The sequence below is a fragment of the Notamacropus eugenii genome, chromosome 5 (assembly GCF_028372415.1).
Source record: "Notamacropus eugenii isolate mMacEug1 chromosome 5, mMacEug1.pri_v2, whole genome shotgun sequence".
Classification (NCBI taxonomy): Eukaryota; Metazoa; Chordata; class Mammalia; order Diprotodontia; family Macropodidae; genus Notamacropus; species Notamacropus eugenii.
This window is the reverse complement of record NC_092876.1, coordinates 172,606,448-172,630,583: the sequence shown is the minus strand read 5'-3', so window position 1 is coordinate 172,630,583 and position 24,136 is coordinate 172,606,448. Positions and strand designations below refer to the sequence as shown.

The 24,136-nt window shown below is 36.8% G+C and overlaps 1 protein-coding gene across 5 annotated transcripts; it reads right to left on the bottom strand.

The window, feature by feature from the left end:
• Positions 1-2,684: 2,684 nt before the first annotated feature.
• CHEK1 (checkpoint kinase 1) lies at positions 2,685-23,985 on the bottom strand. 5 transcript variants are annotated; one of them, XM_072611463.1, is made up of 13 exons: positions 21,640-23,985; positions 20,597-20,786; positions 18,801-19,024; positions 16,612-16,676; positions 16,452-16,521; positions 8,177-8,365; positions 7,486-7,590; positions 6,943-7,038; positions 5,430-5,538; positions 5,067-5,244; positions 4,652-4,783; positions 4,336-4,437; positions 2,685-3,864 (listed from the first exon to the last, which is right to left on the bottom strand). In XM_072611463.1, exons 1-13 carry the CDS (start codon positions 22,106-22,108, stop codon positions 3,769-3,771), a joined length of 2,025 nt encoding a protein of 674 aa, XP_072467564.1. In that variant the 5' UTR covers positions 22,109-23,985; the 3' UTR covers positions 2,685-3,768. The 5 variants fall into 5 exon arrangements, with proteins under 5 accessions (XP_072467564.1, XP_072467565.1, XP_072467569.1 ...); XM_072611464.1 differs by having other exon boundaries at positions 20,597-20,657; XM_072611468.1 differs by having other exon boundaries at positions 20,700-20,786; positions 21,640-21,993.
• Positions 23,986-24,136: the final 151 nt, after the last annotated feature.

Here is a 24,136-nt window from a genome sequence, read left to right as displayed (position 1 = left end):
TTTTAGAATATTTTCAGCCATGTTGTCAAATGATTTTAATGATAATGAACACAGCATCAAGGTCAGCTACCGTGCTGATGGTAAATTCTTCAATTTGAAAAGGCTACAAGCCAAGACCAAAGTGTAGGGAATGTTAGTGCATGATTTTCTGTTTGCAGGTGATTGTGTACTCAATGCAGCCTCTGAAGCTAAGATGCAACAAAGTATGGATCAATTCTCTGCTGCCTGAATTAGGCTAATTTTGGCCTAATAATTAATACCAAGAAAACACAGGTGCTCCATTAGCCATCAACACACCATACACGGAACCATTGCTTACCACAAATGGATAAGTTTTGAATGCTGGGGATAAATTCACTTACTTTGGTAGTGTACTTTTCAGGGATATACACATTAACAATGAAGTTGACCCATGCATTGCCAGAGCTAGCTCAGCATTTGGGAGGGTCCGAAGGAAAGTATGAGAGACAAGAGGTAAGAGACTGACTACCAAACCAAAGGTCTACAGAGCCGAAGTGCTGACCTCATTGTTGTATGCCTGTGAAACATGGACAGTCTACCAGCGCCATGCCAGAGATCTGAACTGCTTCCATTTGACCTGTCTTAGGAAGATTCTGAAGATCACCTGGCAGGATAAGATATTAGACACTGAGGTCCTTGCTCAAACTAAACTGCTAAGCATTCAAACTATGTTTCAGAGAGTACAACTCTGATGGGCTGGTCATGTTGTTCAAAAGCAAAATAAATGAAAGCTTGTCAAAAAAACTATTTTATGGAGAATTTGCATGGGGCAAGTGATCACATGGTGGTCAGAAGAAGCAATACAAGGACACTGCCAAGGTCTCTCTCAAGAACTTTAAATTTGATTGTGCAACATGGGAGACACTGGCATAGGACTGCTCAGCATGGCATGCCCACAAAAGAAAGTGTGTTGTGTTCTATGAGCAAAGCAGAATTGAGACAGCACAAAGGAAACGTAGAATGTGCAAATTTGGAGTATCCACACCTAATGTTCACAGGGACTATGTATCCTCAATCTGTGGTAGAGCATGCTGAGCTTGCATTGGTCTGATCAGCCATAGTTGGACACACTGAAACTTAACTTTATCATGGTGTTGTCATTTTGGTCCTCTTCGAGAACAAAGGACAACAGCCAGTATATACCTGACAACTTATATCTAATACATCCACACTACACTTCCATATTTTACCAGGAGGCATGATTAACCATGTGTATTAATCATAGAATTTTAGAGGTGAGACTTCATTAAGCATCTGGTACAGGGGTTCTTTGCATCTAGCCTATAGACCCCTTCTCAGAATGTTTTTAAATGCACAAAATAAAGTGTGTGATTACAAAGGGAAACCAACTAAACTGAAAGTTATGAAATTACGTTTTCCAGTCCACAGTCTCCATGAAATCTATCCATGGATCCCGTGTGGGGTTAAAAATCCCTGATCAAATCTAATCATACCTAAAAAAGAACAACATACTTTTTCCTTCAAGACCTTCAATGAGGGGGAGCTCTAAAGGCAATCCATTTCACTTTTTGGACAATTCTAATTAAGATGTTTTTTTCACATGATTGCCTCAAGTTCTGCCCTTTGTGGCCCAGTACAAATCTAATACATCATTCACATGATAATCAACTCTCCAGTCCCTCCTAAGGCTTTTCTTCTCCAACTAAACATTCCCACTTCTCTCAATAGCCTCAAAGCAGGAACTTGAGCTTCTTCATCATTCTGAGTGCCCTCTTCTGTACATTCCCTAATTAATCAATCTCCTTCCTAAAAATGTGATATCTAGAACTACACAAAATACTCCAGATTTGATCTGATTAGGGAAAAATACAGTGACAATCACCTACTTATTCCTAGAAAGTCTCTCTTAATTCAGTATAATATTGCATTAGATCCACTGACTGCAATCAGACTGTTGATTCAATGAAGGTGTAGTCACCAATACTACCTATTCTTTTTCAGATAAACTACAGTCTAGCCACACCCTTTCTATCTTGTCTTTGTGAGGTTAATTTTTTAATCTAAGCATTACTTTACATTTATCCCCATTACCTTTCATTCATTTATTCACTGTTCTGCAATCCAAAAAATACATAACTTCATAGTTTAGAGTGGTATAAACAATTTAATCAAATCCCTAGTTTATTAATTTCAGCATTCATTCATCCCTTGCTACATGGAAAAAATTCATTCTGTTAAAACTGTCCGCATCAGAGAAGGTGCTGTGCTTTATGAGTAAAGCAGAATTGAAATAGCTCAAAAGAAATGCAGGATGAGCAAATTTAGAGAATCCAAATGTTCCCATGGACTATTTGTGCCTGACCTGTGGTAGAACATTCTGAGCTCATATTGGTCTGATCAGTCACAGTCTGACACACTGAAACTCGACTAGCTAGCATAGTGATGTTATTTTGGTCCTCTTTGAGAATGAAGGACAACAACCAACCAACCAACCAACCAATCCCCAGCACTTAGCACAGTGTCTTGTACATATAGGCTCTTAATAAATGTTTGGAAGTAAATAGCAATCAAAATATCTAAAAGCAAATATCTGCATAACAAAGAATGAATGCATCAAACTGACTTAAAGGAAGGATACCTAAAGATGGATGACAATACCAATATCATCACAGGGAAAGAATTCAATAAATAGTTCAAAGAACTTACATGAGTTAGGCTTACTTTATTAAATTTATTTTATTCACAACTGGCTGGCTGGTGAGAAATAAACATTAATAACTGCAAATAGACTTTTTTTTCAAATAGAGAGAAAGCAAATTTTCAAAAACTGTATTATGGTAAGAAATCCATAAAAGTCAGAGTTATGGTAAAGGTTCATTTCTATCAAAGTTCCATCCCTAGCTCTCCTAGTTTTTTTCCTTCCCACCATGATTGCATTCTTCAGAGTACCTGAAAATTTGGCTTTCTGAATATATTTATAATTATGGTAATACATAAAAATACGTTTTAAAGTAACCCAGAATATTTAGGACGTGCAAGAGTAAAATGAAGGTGAAAACTGCACTAGACTAGAAGTTTATGCTCAACTTTTATCTGAAAAAAATCAACCATTTCCAAAATTATAAATTATATTGCTGAAAAATACAAATTCCATATTATTAAACTGTACCAGATAGTCCCAACCAGCACATTTTAATTGGCAGCATAAAGAGGTTAAAACAGACAAAAAGGTTTACATATTCAAAGAGGCACTTTTGAACATTTAAGTGTAAGTTGTGAATACTTTTCACAAAATAAGATTTGCTTTACTTTACATACTGGTGAATTTATTGCTCCAACCACAGGAATAGAGTTCTTATTAATACATTCAGGAATTGCAGCATTCAGAAAAATCTCAAATTTTCTGACTAAACCAAATACCAAGCATATATTAGTATGACAAATGAACTTATTTATACCCAAAACTTGGTTTGTATACAGTGAGTCTCAAATTTAACAAAATGTTTTCCTGAAGAACTTCTATCCAATCCCTTCCCAAAGTTTTACTTACAAATTAAATATACATGCTCATTCTCTGATATTTTGAAAAATATGTGTTTTGATATACCTCTATGAAAAAAAAGTTTTTGAACAAAAAGAATTAGAAAAACTTGGTTGGAAAAGGGAATAGACAACTCCTCAGGAATTGTTGCTTTATATTTGAGGTCTGTAAAGCAATGTAAGCTTCTCTAGGAAGAGTGTCAACATAGCAGCACTGCATTCACTGGGCCCACCCAGCTATATAGATCATGTGGCAGGAAGCCATACCTTCTGGCTGCTCACCACATCACTCAGCTTCCCTTTAATCTTCAGAAAGTGCCTTTTGAACTCCAGCCCATCACCCTACAGAAAGAATATTTTAAAAAAAGAATGTCAAAAAAAAACAGCAATAAGACTTTGGAAGCAACAAGAAGCAAATATACTCAAGACAAGACAGATCTGTTGCAGTTTTTTAGCTTCCATTAGAAAGATAAAAAGTGCTGATAAAAGGTAGAGGAGACCATATTATTAAATCTGATATGGTCTCCAAATTTCTCACTTAGAAATATTATGTCTTTTACACTCCGAATATATTGTCAGTTAACAAACGCTGTCAAGGTATAGATTTACTCCAAGGAGATTTAGTTACTGGATATACCAGAAAGATCCCATGTTTAGTTTTATGGGTGATTTTGTCCCTCAAAATAGATTTGAAGTATAGTATTATGGTGAGACTCTAAACTCCATAAGATGTCCAATTTGTTCCTTCCACCATCTTTGAAACTGAACATACACATCTAGTAGATCAAAAACTGCAGCTGCTGTTCCATGTACCTTAGATAGCCGGAAGTCCACTAAGATTTTCTCATCCATTTCTACCAAGTTCACTTTGAAAATCAGTTTATTGTTTCTTCTATCAGTGGTTGATACTGTGACCTAAAATAATAAAGATGTCAACTCAGTTTTAAGTGGAACAATTCAAACCAAAAAATATGTTTTCAGGTAAAGTTTGATCAAAGTCTTTAAGAAAAGGCCAAACTAACAAGGGAAGAAGTAATGTCAAGAATAGTCTAACTGAGCTAACAAAATTCTTAATTTAACCACTTAATATTTCCTCCAGGATTAAATGCAAGAGGAACTGAAATTATACCTGATTCATACAACTCTTCTTCCAATGATAGCCTAATTTCTCACAAGTTTCCTTCAGACAATGATATGACTTGTCAGCATCCAATTTGGTAAAGAACCGTGTCATCCTCTTAACTAAACGCTGCCAAGGATTCTGCATATGAGACAAAAAACATCTGAGCAAATAAATGCATGTTGACATAAAATTCCTATCTCACAATTATTAATTCTCTAAGTTTAAAATCACTACTTTTCTTTAACGATGGTTATACAACCTATCTAAATCAACACTTCCTTTTAACTCCCCTAAAACTTCTGCAAAATCCAGAGATGTCAAAGCTCAACACAAACTATGAATCAGAAAATACAATTAGTTTTCAAGGCAATGAAAAGTAGAAAACTGTGACAAAAGAGTTGAAAAAAATAAATCTCTTTACCTGTGAAGAACCTGGGGTGCCAAGTAACTGACTGTTCAGAAGCATGTGGTCAGGACATGCAGGTTGGGAGAAACTGATCCCTTGTACCAGTTTGTCAATATAAGAAGGACTAGTGTCCCACAAAGAAAGACCAGTTCGAGGCTCTGGTTGAGAGCTAGAATACTTCACTTTTTCTTCACTGAGGTGTTAAAGGAGAAAAAATTACATTCATAAGCAAGAGGCATAAATTCTTTCTTACACCATACCACCACTATCCTGACATTCATTAATGATATATTCGTATAGTACAAAAAAATATAAAAACTTTTCTGGACCAGAGTCATTTTCAAATGGAATGTCACATTCAACAGTGTTTGTTCTTACCTGTGAGCACAATTAACTGGTGAGAAGTCCAAATTTGATTGTATGTGCTTAGAAAATCCACCAGGGGAATCTGATACTCCTCCTGAAGAAGCCCGAGGCCTCTTTGCACCTATGAAAGAAGTTAAGAAAAATTAAAAATTTCACAGGACAGGAAGGAATCATCAGTGCAGAAAAAATATCAAAAACCTTCTTATCTTTTGATTTTTTTCATCTGCTGCATAACTGGGTTTAAGACAGCAATAATAAAAATCTGAAGACCTGAGGCAACAGACTGATGCTTATAAACTACTTTATTTAAAACTGAACACAAAGAAAATAAAAATTTGACAATGGTTCTTCCTATATCATTTTACAAAGAAATATGTTGAAGTCTTCAACTTACTTGAACTTTTAGGCTAGGCATCTCTGCTTCAAATACACACACACATACATATATATATATATATATATATATATATATATATATATATATATATATATATATATATATATATATAATATTGATATGTCTATAATATACTGTATAATGCTATGTTCATACATAATATATATCAATTTATATAATATAAATTACATATCATGTAGTAATAATAATAAAATACACGTAACACAATGTGCTACATACAAATACTAAGGATTTTAATTTCAAATACAGCCATCTCTGATGACAGCAAAACAACGTTCTGTAAAAATAGAAACATATCAGGGACTTCTGAACTTAACATTGAGAAAACTGGTTTATGCTATAAATATTTTGCAATAAAACTACAACTCTGCCTCATCCAACTTTCTTTGGAAGATATGACAATGGCCTTGGGAATGCTCAAGCAAGAATAAACTGTTTAATTTCTAATACAATATTGAATAATAGTGGTGAAAATGGACATCCTTACTTATTTCCTGGTCTTATTAGAAAGGCTTATCTTCATTATAAATAAGGGTTACTCTTGGTTTTAGATAGATACTACTTTATCATTTTAAGGAAAGCTCTGTTTATTTTTATGTGATCTAGTGTTTTTAACAGGAGTATGGTATCTTAAGAAAGTTTTTTCTGCAGCTAGTGATACAACCATAATTTTTGTTTTTTTGCCATTAATATAGTTAATAACAATTCCCTCAGTATTGAATTATCCTCGCATTCCTAGTCTTTGTAATATGCTACTGTATTCTCCTTGATAATATTTTAATTTTTTTTGCATCAGTACTCATTAGGGAGGAAAGTATGATGTTTCACAGAGAAAATGGGAAATCTAATTATCTACACTAAGGAATTTATTATTCACAAAAATAAACTGAGTAATAGCCAGACATAGACATTGTAAATGCCTGAAAAGCCAATAAGCCTTCTATTTCTACCCATCTAATTATCCAAAACATAGTAGAGGTTAATTTAAGAAATTTATCAGTATGTATATTCTCTCCTAAAACTAAATATATTTCAAAACAACCAATTAACAACATAATAAAAATGAAAAAAGATTATGTAGTTTTACAACTCTTTCAAGCACTTTACCTTTCTTAAGTACCTTAGTATACCATCTGTCTTTTTTAATATCTGGTATTGTAATTCTTGATCCTGGATTCTCAGTTAGAATTTTATGCAGCAAGGCTGAAAAAAAAAGTTAAGACATAAATGCACTTACTTGCAGTAACCACCTTCCCATTTAGCTTCCTTCTTTTGGAAGATCAGTTCTGGAAAAGGGCAAGAGCTACTTACTATATTCAGAAATTTTTTTGTGTGTGTGCTACCTTCTACTTCTGGGTTACTGACTATAGGTTCCCAACTTTCAGCAGATAAGAGCCAAACAGAAATCTTTTTAAAAATTACCTATGTGACATTAACAAAGCTATAAAACTCGCAAATCCATTTCTTATTCAAAATTTAAACAGTATTTATTAATTTTATTTGGTAATAAGAGCAAATTAAGTCTTCAAATGACTTTATAGGACAACAATATGCCCAAATTTTAATTAAAAATTATCTTGGTAAGAATTCACAAAGCACAAGACTTTATTCCTCTAGAACTCAGGTAATTTAAAATGATAACTTGGTTACCTAATGGGGCAGAATCAATTTTCTTCCAAGGTGTGAGGTATGTTTTTTTTTCTTTCCAGTCACAATACTCCTGGCAACTGTCACTGGGTTGGTCCCATGGCAATTCTGAAACCAAAAGAAGTTACTTTTAAAAAGTGGTCATGTCAAGTAAATATTAAGGAAAGAGTCAATAATTCTTAAAATATCAAAGATTTCCTCCTTAGTTTTTTTTTTTTACTAGTAATAGAAAATGTCAATTTCAAGAAACAATAACAAAATATCACTTTCAGGGATCTATGTAACAGAGAATCCTGTCCTTATCTTTTTGGTTATATTACCATGATTCATCTAGACATGGTTGCTGAGACTTTCAAAAGAAAGGAGTATCACATTGTTGACAATTCTTTAGCATTACATTTTTCAGCTGTAGAAGGAAGAGCAGCAGAGTAGGAACCAGCAGAGATCTAGCTTTTTAAGTGTGCCACTAGCTAAATGTCTGACCTTGCAGAAGTTACATATATTTCTCCAAGACTCATATGTAAAACAAAAGGGATAGATAAGAACTCCTTGCTTTCACTTTGATCCCTTCTGGGGTTATTATTCTCTATCAAAACAATCAGCAACTCAGTACAAATACACTGGTGCACATAATTTCATTTAATTGAACTGATTCAACATACAGGAGTTTAATCACAAAGTGAGTGGTACTTACCTCCAGCCAGCATTGCAGTAAGCACTATTCCACAGGACCAAACATCAACTGGTTCTGCATGGAATTCTTTTCTCTTAAGCAGTTCTGGGGCAACATAAGGCAGAGTACCACACATCTTATTCAATAAACGCTCACGATTATTATGCCGAAATACTGTTGCTAACCCAAAGTCTGAGATTTTGAGGTTATCTACAAGAGAAGGCAAGAAGGAAGGTCGGTTCTGGGTAAGGCCTTGTCAAATGAAAAGACTGGCATTTTTTATTATAAACTTAATGACTAGCAACTAAATCAAACAGGCATCAAAAAAAAGTGCAAAAATCTTACCTAAAACCTTTACCATTTAATAAAGCAAAATCAAAATAAGTGGACAAAATACTTTGACCCTGTGTCTCCTAATTCCTGGTCTGCCAAAAGTTTCACCAAATTTGGCTATTTTGTTTTTTAAAATATAATAGTAGTTAGCACCTTTTGGCTTTGCTGATTATACTTTGTTATCATTTCTTACAGATTTTTTCACATTTTCTCATTTCAAAAGAATGTTCCCTTGAGGAAAGAGATTATTTCATTTCTGTCTTTGTATTCACCAGCACCTAGCTGAGTCAAGTAAAAAGTAGATGTTTAATAATGGCTTGTTGTATGTTATAATTTGCTACATAATATTCCATTACATTCATATATACTTATGTATCAAAATTTACTTGACCATTTTCCAGTTATATCTAATTTTTTGCTATCACAGGGAGTAGTTATTAATATTTCTATACTGCAAGGTCTTTTTCCTTTTTTAATAATGCTACTGTAACCTCAGAAAATTTAATTAAAACTGCCTTTCATTTTTCTCTGTTGTAAAACATCCTACACACAAGTTATTTTTCTTTAAGTTTGACAGACTTGTTAGTGACCACCTCACGATCAAATGCAGAAAAGCAGAAATATTAAATGCATTCTTTTTAGAGCAGGATGCAATAAAAATTACATTTAATAAAAAGCCATGGAAAGAGAAATTAAAAAGTAATTGGAAACTAAATAATCTAATCGTAAAGAATGAGTAGGTCAAAGAAAAAAAAATCACAAAAACAATAAATAAGAGGATGACAATAATGATACAATATACCAAAACTTATGGGATGTAACCAAAGCAGTACTTAGGGGAAAATTTATATCTCTAAATATATATATATATATATATATATATATATATATATCTCAATGAAATAGAGAAAGAGATTAATGAACTGGGCATGCAATTAAAAAAAGTCAGAAAAAGAATAAATTAAGAATCTCTGACTAAACACCAAATTAGAAATCCTGAAAAATCAAAGGAAATATTAACAAAATTAAAAGAAAACCAATGAATTAAAAAATAAAACTAAGAACTGATTTTATGGGAAAAAAGAAAATAGATAAACCTTGGTTAATTTGATTAAAAAAGAAAGAAGAAATTAAATTACAAGTATCAAAGATGAAAAGGGTGAATTCACCTCCAATGAAGAAGATATTAAAGCAATAATTAGGATCTGTTTTACCCAACTGATGCCAATAAATCTGACAATCTAAGTAAAATGGAAGAATATTTACAAAAATATAAATTCCTCAGATTAACAGAAGAGGAAATAGAATACTTAACCCCATTTTAACTTAGCTTTTCTCAGTAATACAATGATCTAAGACAATTACAACAGATGCATGATGGGAAATGCTATCCACATCCAGAGAAAGAACCAAGGAGTCTGAATGTAAATCAAAGTATACTATTTTCTCTTTTTTTCCCCATGGTTTTTCCCTTTTGTTCTGATTCTTCCTTCACAGCATGAGTAATGTGGAAATATATCTAATAGGACTGTACATTTATACGTGTATCAGACTGCATGTTGTCTTGAAGGGGAAAGGGAGAAAAAAATTTGGAACTCAAAATCTTATAAAAGTGAATGTTGAAAACTATCTTTACCTGTTTTTGGAAATCCTTTTACATGGGGAAAAAAATAACCAAATTTCAGAAAGAGAAATTGAACAAGCCATCAACGAACACCCTGAAAAAATCCCCAAGACCAAATGAATTTACAAGTGAATTCTACCAAATTTTTAAAGAACAATTAATTCTAATACTATTTAAACTATTTGGAAAAATGGGTGAAGAAATCCTACCAAATTGCTTTTATAACACAAATATGGTGCTGATACCTAAACCAGGAAGAGCAAAACCAGAGAAAGAAAACTATTTCCATAAAGACTAATTTCCATAAGGAATATTGATACAAAAATTTTAAATAAAATATTAGCAAGGAGATTACAATAACATATTACAAAGATCATACACTATGAAAAAGTGGTATTTATAGCAAGAATGCAAAGCCGGTTCAATATTTGGAAAACTACCACAATTGACCATATCAATAACAAAAACAACAAGAAAGTCATGATTATCTCAATAGATGCAGAAAAAGCTTTTGACAAAAGACAGTATCCCTTCCTATTAAAAACATCAGGGAGCCTAGGAATAAATGAAGTTTTCCTTAAAATGATAAGTAGTATCCATCTAAAATAATCAGCAAGCATTATATGTAATGGGGATAAGCTAGAAGCCTTCCCAATCAGGGGTAATACAAGGAGGCCTATTATAACCACTATTATTCAATACTGTATTAGAAATGTTAGCTTTAGCAGTAAGAAAAAGAAATTGACGGAATTAGAATATGCAATGAGGAAAAAAAACTATCACTTTGCAGATGATGTGACGGTATACTTAGAGAATCCTAGAAAATCAACTAAAAAACTCTTTGAAATAATTAACAATTTTAGCAAAGTTGTAGGATATAATAAAATAAACCCACGCAAATCATCAGTATTTCTATATATTACCAACAAAGCCCAGCAGCAAGAGAAAAAGAAATCCCATTTAAAATAATCACCAAGAATTTAGAATACTTAGGAATCTACCTGCCAAGACAAATCCAGGAATTATACAAACACAATTAAAAAATACTTTTCATACAAATAAAGTCAGATCTAAACAACTGAAAAAATATCAATTGCTCATGGGTAGGCCAAGACAATATAATAAAAATGACAATTCTTTTACAATTAATTTACCTATTCAGTGCCACACCAATCAAACTACTAAAAAAATTATTCTTACAGATAGAAAAAAATAAGAAAATTCACCTGGAAAAACAAAAGCTCAATATCAAAGGAAACAAAAAAAAATTGTGAAGGAAGGTTACCTAGTAGAACTAAATCTCAAACTACATTATAAAGCAGTAATTATCAGAACTAGCTAAGAAATAGAGTGGTGGATCTGTGGAAAAGATTAGGTATACAATTCATGGTAGTAAATGACCACAGTAAGCTACTGTTTGATAAACCCAAAGAATTCTAGAATAAGAACTCTAGAATAAGAATCTGACAAAAACTGCTGGGAAAAGAGGAAAACAGTATGACAGAAAGTGTTGTTTTGTCCTTTTGTTCTCAAAGAGGATCGATGACAGCAGGAGGGTGATGTCTTCACTTGAAAGTGAACTGGATTTAAGTGAGACAGAGCTGTGCAAAGTCATCAGTCTCACTCTCTCCTCCAGGATCATCTGAGTCCTGTGTTAAGACACAGTTCAGGATGACTGGAGATGACCCCAGATGCAGTGGAAGACCTTGATCTTTTAAAGCTAGGGTCTTTCCCAGGTCTCAGTTTGTCTGAGGCAACACCCATTCAGAGATTTAAGGCTAAGTAAGAAAGATGGTTTAGTTGGTCTACTCAAAACAAAACAAAACAAACAACAAAAAAAACCAAACTGGGAGGGGAAGACCCTTAGGATTTCTGGCCAGAAAATAAATAATTGCTTTTTACACTCACTCTGAGCCATCAAAACCCAAGTAATGACCAAGTGAAGCTTGGGCTGGAGCCTATTATTGACCTATGAGTGAGAACCAGAGTGATTTGGGTTTAAGGCATGATTAGACAGCTCCATTTGAATCCCAATGTGCTTTATCAAAGTCTGGTTTTCTAGTGCTTTATGTCAAAAAACCATAAATAAAACCACATGTGACAAAAGAGTTAATTGTTGATAGAGCCAAGATAGCAGAGTAAAAGTACAGACTTGCTAGAGGTCTCCCCCCAAACCCAGACAAATACTTTCAAAAAAATTACTCTAAAATTCTGGAGCAGCAGATCCCACAGAATGATGGAGTGAAGAAAATCTCCAGCCCAAGACAGCCTGGAAGGTCAATGGGAAGCGTCTATTGTTCCTCAATGGCACAGATGGTACCTGAGCAGGCACTTACAGCAGTTTCTAGACTTCACAACCCCAAAACGCTGAGGACAAATTGGAAGGTCAATGGAAAAAACCTGTGGGACCTGTGTGAGAGAATAGAGTAATCCAGCCCCAGTACCAGGGTGGCGGAGGAGCACACAGCAGCTGTAGCAGTAGTAGGGCCAGCAGCATCAGCTGTTTCTAGAGCACTAGGCCCACAGATTGTGAGGGAATCAAGCAGCTGACAGTACACTCCCCCTATTCTCACTGGAAGTGGAGAACTATCTTGACAAAGAGCTCAAAAGTTAAGTAAATGGCTGGGAAAATGAGCAAAAACTAGGAAAAGAATCATACTACAGAATCTTATTTTGGTGACAATATACAAACAGAAGAAAACAATGAAGTCAAAGCTCCTTCATCCAAAGCCTTCAAGAAAACTATGACTTGCTCTCAGGCCATGGAAGAGCTCAGAAAGGATTTTGAAAATCAAGTAAGAGAAGTAGAGCAAACATTGTGAAGAGAAATGAGAGTGATGCAAAAAAATCATGAAAACTGAGTCAAGTGCTTGATAAAGGGGACAAGAAAAATGCTGAAAAAAATAACATCTTAAAAAATAGATGAACCCAAATGGCAAAAGAGATCCAAAAAACTAATGAGGAGAAGAATGCCCTAAAAGGCAGAAGTGGACAAATGGAAAAGGAGGTCCAAAAGCTCACTGAAGAAAATAATTCCTAAAGATTAGAATGGAGCAGATGGAAGCTAATGACTTCATGAAAAATCAAGAAATTATTAAAAAAAAAAAAAACCAAAGGAATGAAAAAACAGCAGACAATGTGAAATATCTCTTTGGAAAAACAACCAACCTGGAAAACAGATCCAGGACAACAATTTAAAAATTACTGGACTACCTGAAAGCCATGGTCAAAAAGATCCCAGACATCATCTTTCAAGAAATTGTCAAGGAAAACTGCCCTGATATTATAGAATAAGAGGGTAAAACAGATATTGAAAAAAATCCTCCAATCGCCTCCTGAAAGAGATCCTAAAAGGGAAACACCTGGGAATATTGTAGCCAAATTCCAGAGCTCCCAGTTCAAACAGAAAATATTGCAAGCAGCCAAGAAACAATTCAAGTATTGTGGAAACACAATCAGGATAACACAAGAGCTAGAAGCTTCTACATTAAGGAATCAAAGAGCTTGGAATACGATATTCCAGAGGTCAAAGCAGCTAGGATTAAAAACAAGAATAACCTACCCAGCAAACCTGAGTATAAAACTTCAAGGGAAAAAATGGTCATTCAATGAAATAGAGGACTTTCAAGCATTCTTGATGAAAAGACCCGAGCTGAATAAAAAATCTGATTTTCAAACACAAGAATCAAGAGAAGCATGAAAAGGTAAAGAGGAAAGAGAAATCATAAGGGACTTACTCAAGATGAACTATTTACATTCTTACAGGGAAAGATCATATTTGTAACTCTGGAGACTTTTCTCAGTATCAGAGTAGTTGAAGGGATTATATACATATAGACAGAGGGCACAGGGTGAGTTGAATAGAAAGGAATGATATCCAAAAAAATAAAATTAAGGGATGAGAAAGGAATATATTGGGAGGAGAAAAGGAGAAATAGAAGGGCAAATTATCTCTCACATAAAAGAGGCAAGAAAAAGTTTTTTCAATGGAGGGGAAGAGAGGAGAGGTTAAAGAGAAAGAGTTAACCTTACTCTCATCGGATTTGGCTTAAGGAGGGAATAACATGCACACTCAATTTGGTATGAAAATCTATCTTACTTTACAGGAAAGTAGGGGGGAAGAGAATAAGCAGGGGATGGGGGAAGATGATAGAAGGGACAGCAAATGGGGAATGGGGAATTAGAAGTAAACACTTTTGAGGAGGGACAAGGTCAAAAGAAAGAATAGAATATTCTATATTGAATTGTTTGCCTTCTCAGGGGGGATGGGTGGGGAGGGAGGAAGGGAGAGAAGTTGGAACTCAAAGTTTTAGGAATGAATGTTGAGAATTGTTTTTGCATGCAACTGGGAAATAAATACAGGTAATGGGGTACAGAAATCTATCTTGCCCTACAAGAAAAGAGAGAAGATGGGGATAAGGGAAGGGAGGGGTGTGATAGAAGGGAGGGCAGATTGGGGGAAGGGGTAATCAGAACGCATGCTGTCTTGGAGTGATCAGAGGGGAGAGATGGGGAGAAAATTTGGAACTCAAAATCTTGTGGAAGTAAATGTTGAAAACTAAAAATAAATAATTTTATTTTAAAAAAGAGTTCAGGTTGCGGTTTTTAAAAAATTATAGAATAAATAAGGAAGAAAAAAATATATAGCCGAAAACCCCAAGATATATTGCAAGGTTTCAGCAGTCAAAATTTATATTACTTTGGGCACAGCATTCACATGTAATAGACCAACATTATATACCATATACCAAGATAAGGTCAAAAAGCATACATCATTTCAACATAAAAGGTGATATCATACACAAATTAGGAGACTAAGGAATAGTTTACCTGTCATAGCTATAGAGAAGGGAAGAATTTATGACCAAACATGAGATAGAGAGCATTACAAGATGTAAAATGGATAATTATGATTACATTAAGTTAAAAAGTTTTTGCACACACAAAACCAATACAGCCAAGTTTAGAAGGAAAGCAGAAAGCTGGAAAATAATTTTTACAGCAAGTTTCACTGATAAAAGCCTCTTTTCTCAAATATACAGAGAACTGAGTCAAATTTAATGGAATACAAGTCATTCCCTAATTGATGAATGGTCAAATGATATGAACAGGCAGTTCTCAGACAAAGAAATCAAAGTTATCTATCATCATATGAAAAAATTGTTCTAAATTACTACTGATTAGAGAAATGCAAATTAAAACAACTCTAAAGTACCGCCTCACACCTATCAAAGTGGCTATTATGACAGAAAGTCAAAATGATAAATGTTGGGAGATGTGGGAAAATTGGAACACTAATGCACTGTTGGTGGAGCTGTGAACTGATGCAACCATTTTGGAGAGCAATTTGGAACTATGCCCAAAAGGATCCAGCAATACCACTTCTAGCTCTATATCCCAAACAGATTTTTAAAAAGCGAGTGGGGGAAAAGAGAATGACATATTTGTACAAAAATATTTATAGCAGCTCTTTTTGTGGTGGCAAAGAATTGGAAACTAAAGGGATACCCATCAATTAGAGAATGGCTGAAGAAGCTATGGTATTAAGAATGTAATGGAATACTATTATGGTATAAGAAATGACAAGCAGGCAAATTTCAGAAAAACCTAGTAAGACTTATATGAACTGGATGCAATGTGAAGTAAGTAGAACCGGAAGAACACTGTGCATAGTAACAACAACACTGTGTGATGATAAACTATGGTTGACTTGACTCTTCTCAGGAATACAATGATCAGAGACAATTCTAAAAGACACGTGATGGAAAATGCTATCCACATCCAGAGAAATAACTGGTTTTTTTGTAGTATTTTTCCTTTTATTCCGTTTCTTCTTTCACAACATGATTAATATGATTGCACATACGAAACCTATATCAAATGGCTCACTGTGTTAGAGAGGAAGGGAGAAAATTTGGAACTCAACATTTTATAAAAAATGATTGTTAAAAATTTTCTTTACAAGTAATTGGAAAAAATAAAATACTATTTAAAGGAAAAAAGTTTGATAGAATACTTGTGAATCTGTCTCAGTTCAGCATCCTTTTTGCCAAGATATGTTTTAAAAAGTATTACATTATTACAGATTGTCGTGTCTTTATCATTATTAAATAAGTGATTTTCCTAATTCAACTTCAGGGTGGACTAAGAGGTCTTAACTGTAAGACAAGTACAGAGTTAAGAGAATGGCTGAAATACAGTCACTACAGATATAGACTGCCATTTGTTAGATGAAAATATCAATATTTATCCCAAAGAGTCTCTTATTTAATCATGTTATTTCCATGTTAATAAAAAATATCAAAATGAAGAGATAAAATTTTTTTGTAATGAGCTTACCTCTTTCATCTAGTAAAAGATTTTCTGGTTTAATATCCCTGTGGGTTATTCCAATACCATGAAGATACACCTGGAAGGAAAAAAACCAAGACTTATTTATTTGTTATTCTCCATTTGTAATAAAGAATGAATTAAAAGAAACGAAGTGAACTCTGCCTACCACTCCTGCCATAAGCTGATGGAAGAACTTCTGAGCATCTTGTTCAGGCATACCTACATCAGGCTCTGAAAGGGTTAAATTTGAAAGTTTATTGATCAGTCATCAGTTACAAGAACAAGTCTCACATTTAAGATTGAATGTTAGCTACTTCCTGGGTCACATATTTTTGCTCAATGTTTTGTTTTGTTCTGCCTTCACAAGAAAGAGTTCAATCCGAGGGGGTGGGAGATTGGAAATGACTGATATAAAGACAAAAAAGACAGCAAAAAAACATACAAACACACACATTCTTTAAAACAATGAAGGGTTAATCACTGTCTCTTAGTGGCTGATACCGTACATGAGGAACAAAAACACTCCAGTCCAGTACTGACTGTCATTAACATATTATGAGACACTGAGGAAATCTTCTTTACTAGTTTTACCATCTATAAAATGAGAAGGGGCCCAAAGCCATCGCAGAGATGCTATGCAGAGTAAACAATTAAAACAGCAATAGTCCAAGACAGAAATTCAGGCCACTAGACTAATTTTCCTTCTCAGTATTTGAAAATGCCCTCTTAGTCCTATGTATTATAATAATCTCTAAGCTATCTGTCCCTTGTTAATTTTAAATCCTTCCCCTCCTCCTGTAACCCTTCTACTCAAACATCTCAAGATGTCCATTTAATTCATACCTTTCTTAGTCCTTCATTCCTGAGATATTCACATCAAGATTTAAGGCAAATTTCAATTAAAATTTAACAAACAATTTTAAATTTCATAAACATCTTCAAACTACATAGCCATGCACATCTTTGAAAGAATAATGCAATCCACAGGAAATCAGGTTCTGATAAAAAAATATTTGCCCTCTGCCAATTTTCTGCATTTTATCCATTTGTCAATTATTAAATCCTGATCTGAATTGGGAATTAGTAAAGTAGAAGTTCATAATTTTTAATGTGGTAGCTTTAGATTTTAAATTTATATCAACAGAATACATCTTATTAAGCAATACTTGATCACAGAATTAGAGAATTTTAAGAGTTAAAAATTCTGTTCTAACTTCTGACATAAAGTAGAAATCTCCTCTATTACTGTTTTCAAGGACAGTCATCCAGACTGTATACTTCTAGAAACAGAAAGATCACTTCTCCTAAAGGTAGATCATTTCATTTTTTAGATAACTCTAATTCTTAACTTAATTCCACTTTCCCTCAGGAGCTCTGCTAGGTTTAAAAGAACATTGGTACCCCACCCAGGATCAGCTGATGAGCTGATGACCTCAAAATCTTATCATCATGCTGACTGACTCAGTTTTCAACACTCAGTACCTTCCCAACCCCATCAGATGCTTCTTCCCTCAGGAGAGATGGAGGGTCCCAAAGCTTTCCTTTATGGAGATCTCTGCTTGCTTTTGACTCCACAAAATATCATTCCCCTTGCCTGGTATCCTGGGGTTCTCACCCCTTTTCTACTTCCTCGTGTGTTGTCTTCCCCTATTAGACTGTAAGCTCCTTGAGGGCCGGAACTGTCTTTCATTTTCTTATTTGTAACCCCAGTGCTTAGCACAGTGCCTGATACTTAATAAATGTTTACTGAATTGAACAAAGTTCTTTGTCATACTGAACAAAAATATTTCTCCTTATTAAGTTCCATCTGCTGGTCTTAGTCCCATCTTTCAGAGCTAAGAAGGATATTTAAGTCTAAAAAAACACAACTGACTGAAGTCCCCCAAAAAATGTCTTTGGGAATTATAAACATTTTATATAAAAAGAAAAAGGACTACAAAATCAACCCAGCAATAATTATATATAGTTAGGATATCTCTACAATACAAACAACCATCCATTTAGGCAATAAGGACATCTGACTGGTTACTACAGTGATATTTATAGTGACTTCCCATAAAAACTACTTGTCATAAACTTTACAAACAATAGCAACTTTATCCTCAATTAAGATGACATAATTTGTAATAGTGCATTTTGGGGTACGACTTTCTAGTAAAATAATTTTTTAAGAAAACACAAAGCAAATATTAAGGCTTATTTTCATATTTCATGGCTAGAAGCCATTCTCAATGGATAAAGAATGATAAAAAAATAAATAGAATTAAACTCAAAGACCAAGAAAATAAACACTTCTTATTTAGTGGCTCCATCATCTTCATCTTTAGAACATAAATTTGTCACCATTTTCCATACCTATTCGATCAAAGAGTTCTCCCCCACTGCAGTATTCCAGAAACAGATACTGAATATTGCCTTCTCGTCGGTGACCATAGAATTTCACTATGTTCTCATGGTTTAACATTTTATTGATGCAAATCTCTTTCTTAATGTTTTCTGGGCAATCTATGGCACGCTTCATGTCTACAATCTTCACTGCAACTGCCTCTTCTGTTCGCCTATTCACAGCAAGCTGAACTCTATAAAATAAGTGGAAAATAATTAACTCATCTTTCCATAATTTTTTAGACATTTAAATCATTTATTTATTTCACTGCTTTGGCACAGTGCCTAGCATGTGGTAGGCATTTAATATGTGCAAGTTAACTAACTGGTGATACTAATTCTTTAATTATCAGTAAATGAAGGTACTCTCTTCGATAGGCTTCTTTTTTGTTTTTTTTTTGCAATTTCAAAATTAAACAGAAACCTAGCACAGTGACTAGCATATAGCAGACAGTTGGTAAATGCTTGCTGATTGAAAAAAATTAGTTCAAAAACTGCTTTACCCAGACTAATTTCTTACCCCCAAAAAAGTAATTCTTATCACCAGCAGGCTCTGAATATGTGGCACAGGATACCTAAATGGTCCAGAGATAGCTATGTTGGGCACACAATGGGTACCAAAAGCTTGTTGAAACTGAGTAGCTGGATTCCTAGACCTTATTATAAAGTCATACATTCTACAGGTTTAAAAGAAAGGAAGCTAAATGAAAGAAAAATCATGATGGTTGAAGTTCCCTTCCAGTCCTTTGAAAGTAGAATGTTAAAACAAGAAAGGGTAAGAAAAGGAAAAGACATAAAAAAAAAAAAAAGAAGCCACCATTACGGTCTGCTTGTAGTTGTGAGAATTCCCTTTTCTTTTGGCCCATAATCCCCAAATCCTTGACTATGAATAAGTACCTGGCACAAGGTAGATGCTTGATTGACCCATTGACCTGGAACTGCTGATGGTTAGTCAGTAATGATTGCCACAATAATGGCTTTGACTCCCCTAATTAACAAAATAGTACCAAACTTAACGGTGGTGTTGTCATAAGGAAAATGTTTCATCACCATCATACTTCATAAGCTATACTGGATGGTTTAAGAGATAAGAGATACAATGTCTCTTTCAACCTTAGTATTCTACAACAGAAACCAGAAACAAAACAGAATAGTGCAATACTGGCTGTCCTGCTAAATAAAACATCACAACACTATATGTAGGGAAACTTCTGAAAGTTTCTACAGTAGGAAATGTTTTTGTGATAACTGGAGAAGGGAAGAAGTAAAATTAAATTTATTCCAAATTAGTATTACATACCTGGACTTCCTCCAAACCTTAAATTTAGTCATCTAAATCAGTGATATCGAATAGAAATGCATCCCTACAGGCAACATATTTAGTTAGAAACCACAAATGACCATCGTCCATGTTGTACTGTACTTTTACTCATTTTGTTAAACATTTCCCTGTTACATTTTATTGCGGTATGGGACACATTCAGGAGTTGCCCAGATGAGTCTGACACCTCCAATCTAAACTACTAGTCTAAAATCTACCGGTAGGTAGCAAGCACCTAAGAATGGCAAACAGGTGATGTAAAAAACACTAGTCTCAAGAGCCAGAAGACTTGAGATCATAGTAGGTTCTGCTATTTCTACAAAAAGTCACTTAACCTATTTAGTTTCAGTTTTCACTACCTACCACATCAAGTAGTTGCAAGGATCAAAAAAGGATAAGTATATTTGTAAACCGGCATGAATTTAGGTCAGCTCTCTTAACTTACGGAAATGCTACACAAGTCCCAGTCGGTGTTATCAATAGTATCCCAAACTTATGTCCTGCACCTGTGTAGAAGACAGCAGAACAAGAGGGGAGCTCATACTCACTCTCCATAAGCACCTTCTCCCAAAGTCTGCACCAAATCCCAGTCTTCCACAAAGGGCACAGCCATGGCTCCACCAGGAAGGGCCTCCCTGAAGCAGAAGCAGCAGACACGGAGGCCAGGTCAGTGCAAGCCTTCACTAAGCCTCCTACTAGCCTCCCTCCCCCACCTTACACTAACAAGGTCTTTACCACGTAACCTCCGACCCCTTTACATATATCCATCCTGTGACTCGTAGTTACTCATCGCGGAATGCCGGTGCGGCTTAGCGGGTACGGTGCCAGCCTCCAGGGGCACATTCTGACTCTGACTTTGGGCAAGACCCTCCAAGCCTCTCGGGCGTCCGCTCAGAAGCGCCACTTCCGCGGGGTCGGCAATCCCGGGCCGCACAAACAAACCCCGGCAGCCCCGCCCCTCTCAGAGCCCTTAAAGGGCCACGGAGGGGCGAAGGCGGGGAGCGAGGAGCGGGGCTGGACGGAGAGTCAGGGCATCCGGGTTCTAATCCCCAGGGGCTGGCTGACCTCAGGGGAGACCCTCCCCTCTCGGAGCCTCGGTTTCGTCTCCCGTAGGACGAGGACTGAGCGTAGACTATTCTAAGGTGCCTTCCGGCTCGGTCACACCGGGAGAACGCCGAGGCGGCCCCCTCCCCCCGTCCCGGGAGGCGGGGGCGGGGCCAGGGGGAGGGGAGGATAGGGAAGAGGGGTTGCCCCTCCTTCTCCCCCTCCTCCTCGGGCGGCGCTCCCGCCGGACGGGGGTCGGGGGGAGCCTCTGGTCCGGCCCTGACGAGTCCGGCCTCCTGTCCCTGGAGCTGGCTCAGAGCGCCGCTCTGCAGGCCCCTCTCCCTCCCTGCCGCCCTGTGCCCGCGCCTCGCAGCCAGAGCCCGGGTCCACCGCTCCCCCTCCTCACGGAACCAGGCCCGGCCAGGACCCCCGGGACCTGCTTACCGAGCCGCCGCCGCCGGAGGAATCCAAACGCGGAACCTTTCCCGCCAAAATTCGCCAGTCGCCTCACGACAGCAAACGTGCGCGCTCCGTGGCCGTAAAGCGAGGAGGCCGTGCGCGCTCCCGCGGCCGGAGAGGGCGCCGGGCCGAGGCGGGCCGGGCGGGGGTGACCGCAGGAGTAGACTGCGTTCTGCAGAGCCCCAGGAAAGGTAGAGTTGGAAACAGCAGGAATGGGCGGCTGGGGGAGGGGGTCCAGAAGCGCTGGAGGAGCACGTCCGCTGCAGGGGATACAATGTTTCCTCCGTCCGGGCGCAAGGCCAGGCAGGCGCCCACGCTGAAGCCCGAGCCAGCCTAGCGGAGCCTCAGCCGCGCGGTCCGGGCATCGGGAAGCTAGCGTGTTGGTCGCTGAGGCCCCGAAAATCCCAAATCCAGGGCCGTGTCTATAAAGGCAAGGAAGCAAAGACTTTACCATTTCTCCTGAATCTGATCGGTGTAGACAGCGAAGCCGGAGAAGTCAACCGCTTAGTGTCTCAAAAGACACTTCTTCCTCCAAAGAAGTTCGGTCTAAAAGGATAATCACCTGGACTCGGGCATGAGTGCCTTTTGGGTTGGAGGAGACCTTAAAAGCCTCTAATTCACCTTCTCACCCTAAGAAGGATTATCTCCAATAAGATAATCATAGAATCTTTATGATCCTATTTTACTAGTCTCAGTTCTGCTACTTAACTAGCCAGGAGACCTTAATTTAGAAAGGCCAAGGCCACCCACCGCATGTTGGGCAACTGCCCCGCTTAAATCCAATTCACGAATATGTCTTTGGACCTCAACAACAGTGGAGCCTAAGGGAGGCAGCCTTCAGCCCAGTCACATGGGCAGAGGACAGAGTGAGCCCGGCATGGGCTTCTAATATCCCACGATGTGCTGGTGGTGGGTTAGTTTCTTTTAGTGGCTTTCCTCCTCCCGAGTGAACCCTGCCTATTCTCCATAACTAATTGTTTTTTCTGACATCAAACCCAAATTTAACTGCAATCAACCCTTCGTCCAACGAGGAAGCAAGGGAAGGAGGAAAGGAAGAAAAAAGAAAACAGAGAAGGGAAGAAGGGAGAGAAAGAAAAGAAGGGAGGAAAAAAGAAGCAGAAAAGGGAGGGAAGCGGGGAGGAAGGAAAAAGTGAGCATTTAATTAATCACTTACAGTGTGCACTGTGAAGCTCTGGGGATACAAATAGAAAGGGGAGGCAGGCCCTGACACCATGTAGTAGGAAGTTTCAGCTGCAAGTCAGATGGAAAGGTCCACTGGTCCCTAGAGGAACATAGGCAAGCACATGGCAAGTCCTCAACTTTAATTTCCACAGATAAAATCGTTAATCATTTTCTGTTGTTGAACCACTTGACAATGCCAAAAATGTTGGTGGCCTTTTTTGGGTCTTCCGTAGTTATAGCTGTAATATCCATAGATAGAAACAGTTGGCAGGTTGCATCTCCAAGGGAGATCCAGCTTTCCTGGATCATGGCTGTCCCCATTCTTTAATCAACCTTTTCTTCCCAACTTAGATGCCCTTTTCTCCTGAAACCTGAGCTCCTTTGTTATGCATGGATCAGTAACCGCCTTCTTCTACAGATATCTCGATAGCATTTTATTTTGTCACTTTCATGTAATACTGTGTAATGTAGTTATTCTTGTTTTGTGGTTGTTCAGTCATATCCAACTCTTCATGACTGCATTTGGCATTTTCTTGGCAAAGATACTGGAGTGATTTGGCATTTCCTTCTCCAGCTCATTTTACAGATGAGGAAACAGGCAAATAAGGTTAAGTGACTTGCCTGAGGTCACACAACTAACAAGTGGCTGAAGCTGTATTTGAACTCAGGTTTTCCTGATTCCAGACCCAACCCTATCCACTCTGCCCCCTCACTGCCCCTAGTTACTCTAACTAGACAAGGACTTTATGTATTTCCCAGGGCCTAGCAGAATGCCCTGCATATCATCACTTATTCTCGTTCAATAAACATGCCTACCTTTAAATATTAAGTGATACCATAGTGGTAAGAATGAAAGATTTGGAGTCAGAGGAATAGTTGTTTTTAATCCTTATGTGGCTTGAAGGGAACTCTTTACTTTTACTAGTCTCAAATTTCTCCATCTCTAAAATGAAGGGGGTTGAACTAGATCCTTTCCAGTCCTAAATCCTATGTCTGTCACCGTCTGTAAGCACTATTCCTAATTCTACTATCTAGCAGTCCTGGACTGCTTTGCCTGCAAGTTGGTGGCTAAAAATCAGAATCCAAGCTTTGAAAAGACATGTTGGTTAAACTTGTATGTTACCAATCCGTGAATAAATATAGTTTCTTGGCTAATAGATATCCAAAGGATAGATTGTTAGAGATGTACAGGACCGTAACAATTAATTAGCCCAACTGCCTCATTTTATAGAGGAGGAAACTGAAATGGAGCAATGAAATGGCGTTTGAAAGGTCACCCAAGGAGCAAGTGGCAAGACTG

Coding starts and splice junctions, on each gene's coding strand:
- CHEK1 (XM_072611463.1), bottom strand. CDS start 22,108: ATGGTAAAGTCTTTGCTTCCTTGCCTTTATAGACACGGCCCTGGATTT. Junction 16,677..18,800: donor AGAACTCTTTGATCGAATAG/GTATGGAAAATG, acceptor TAACCCTTTCAG/AGCCTGATGTAGGTATGCCT. Junction 7,039..7,485: donor AATTGATTCTGCCCCATTAG/GTAACCAAGTTA, acceptor TTTTTTTTTCAG/CCTTGCTGCATAAAATTCTA.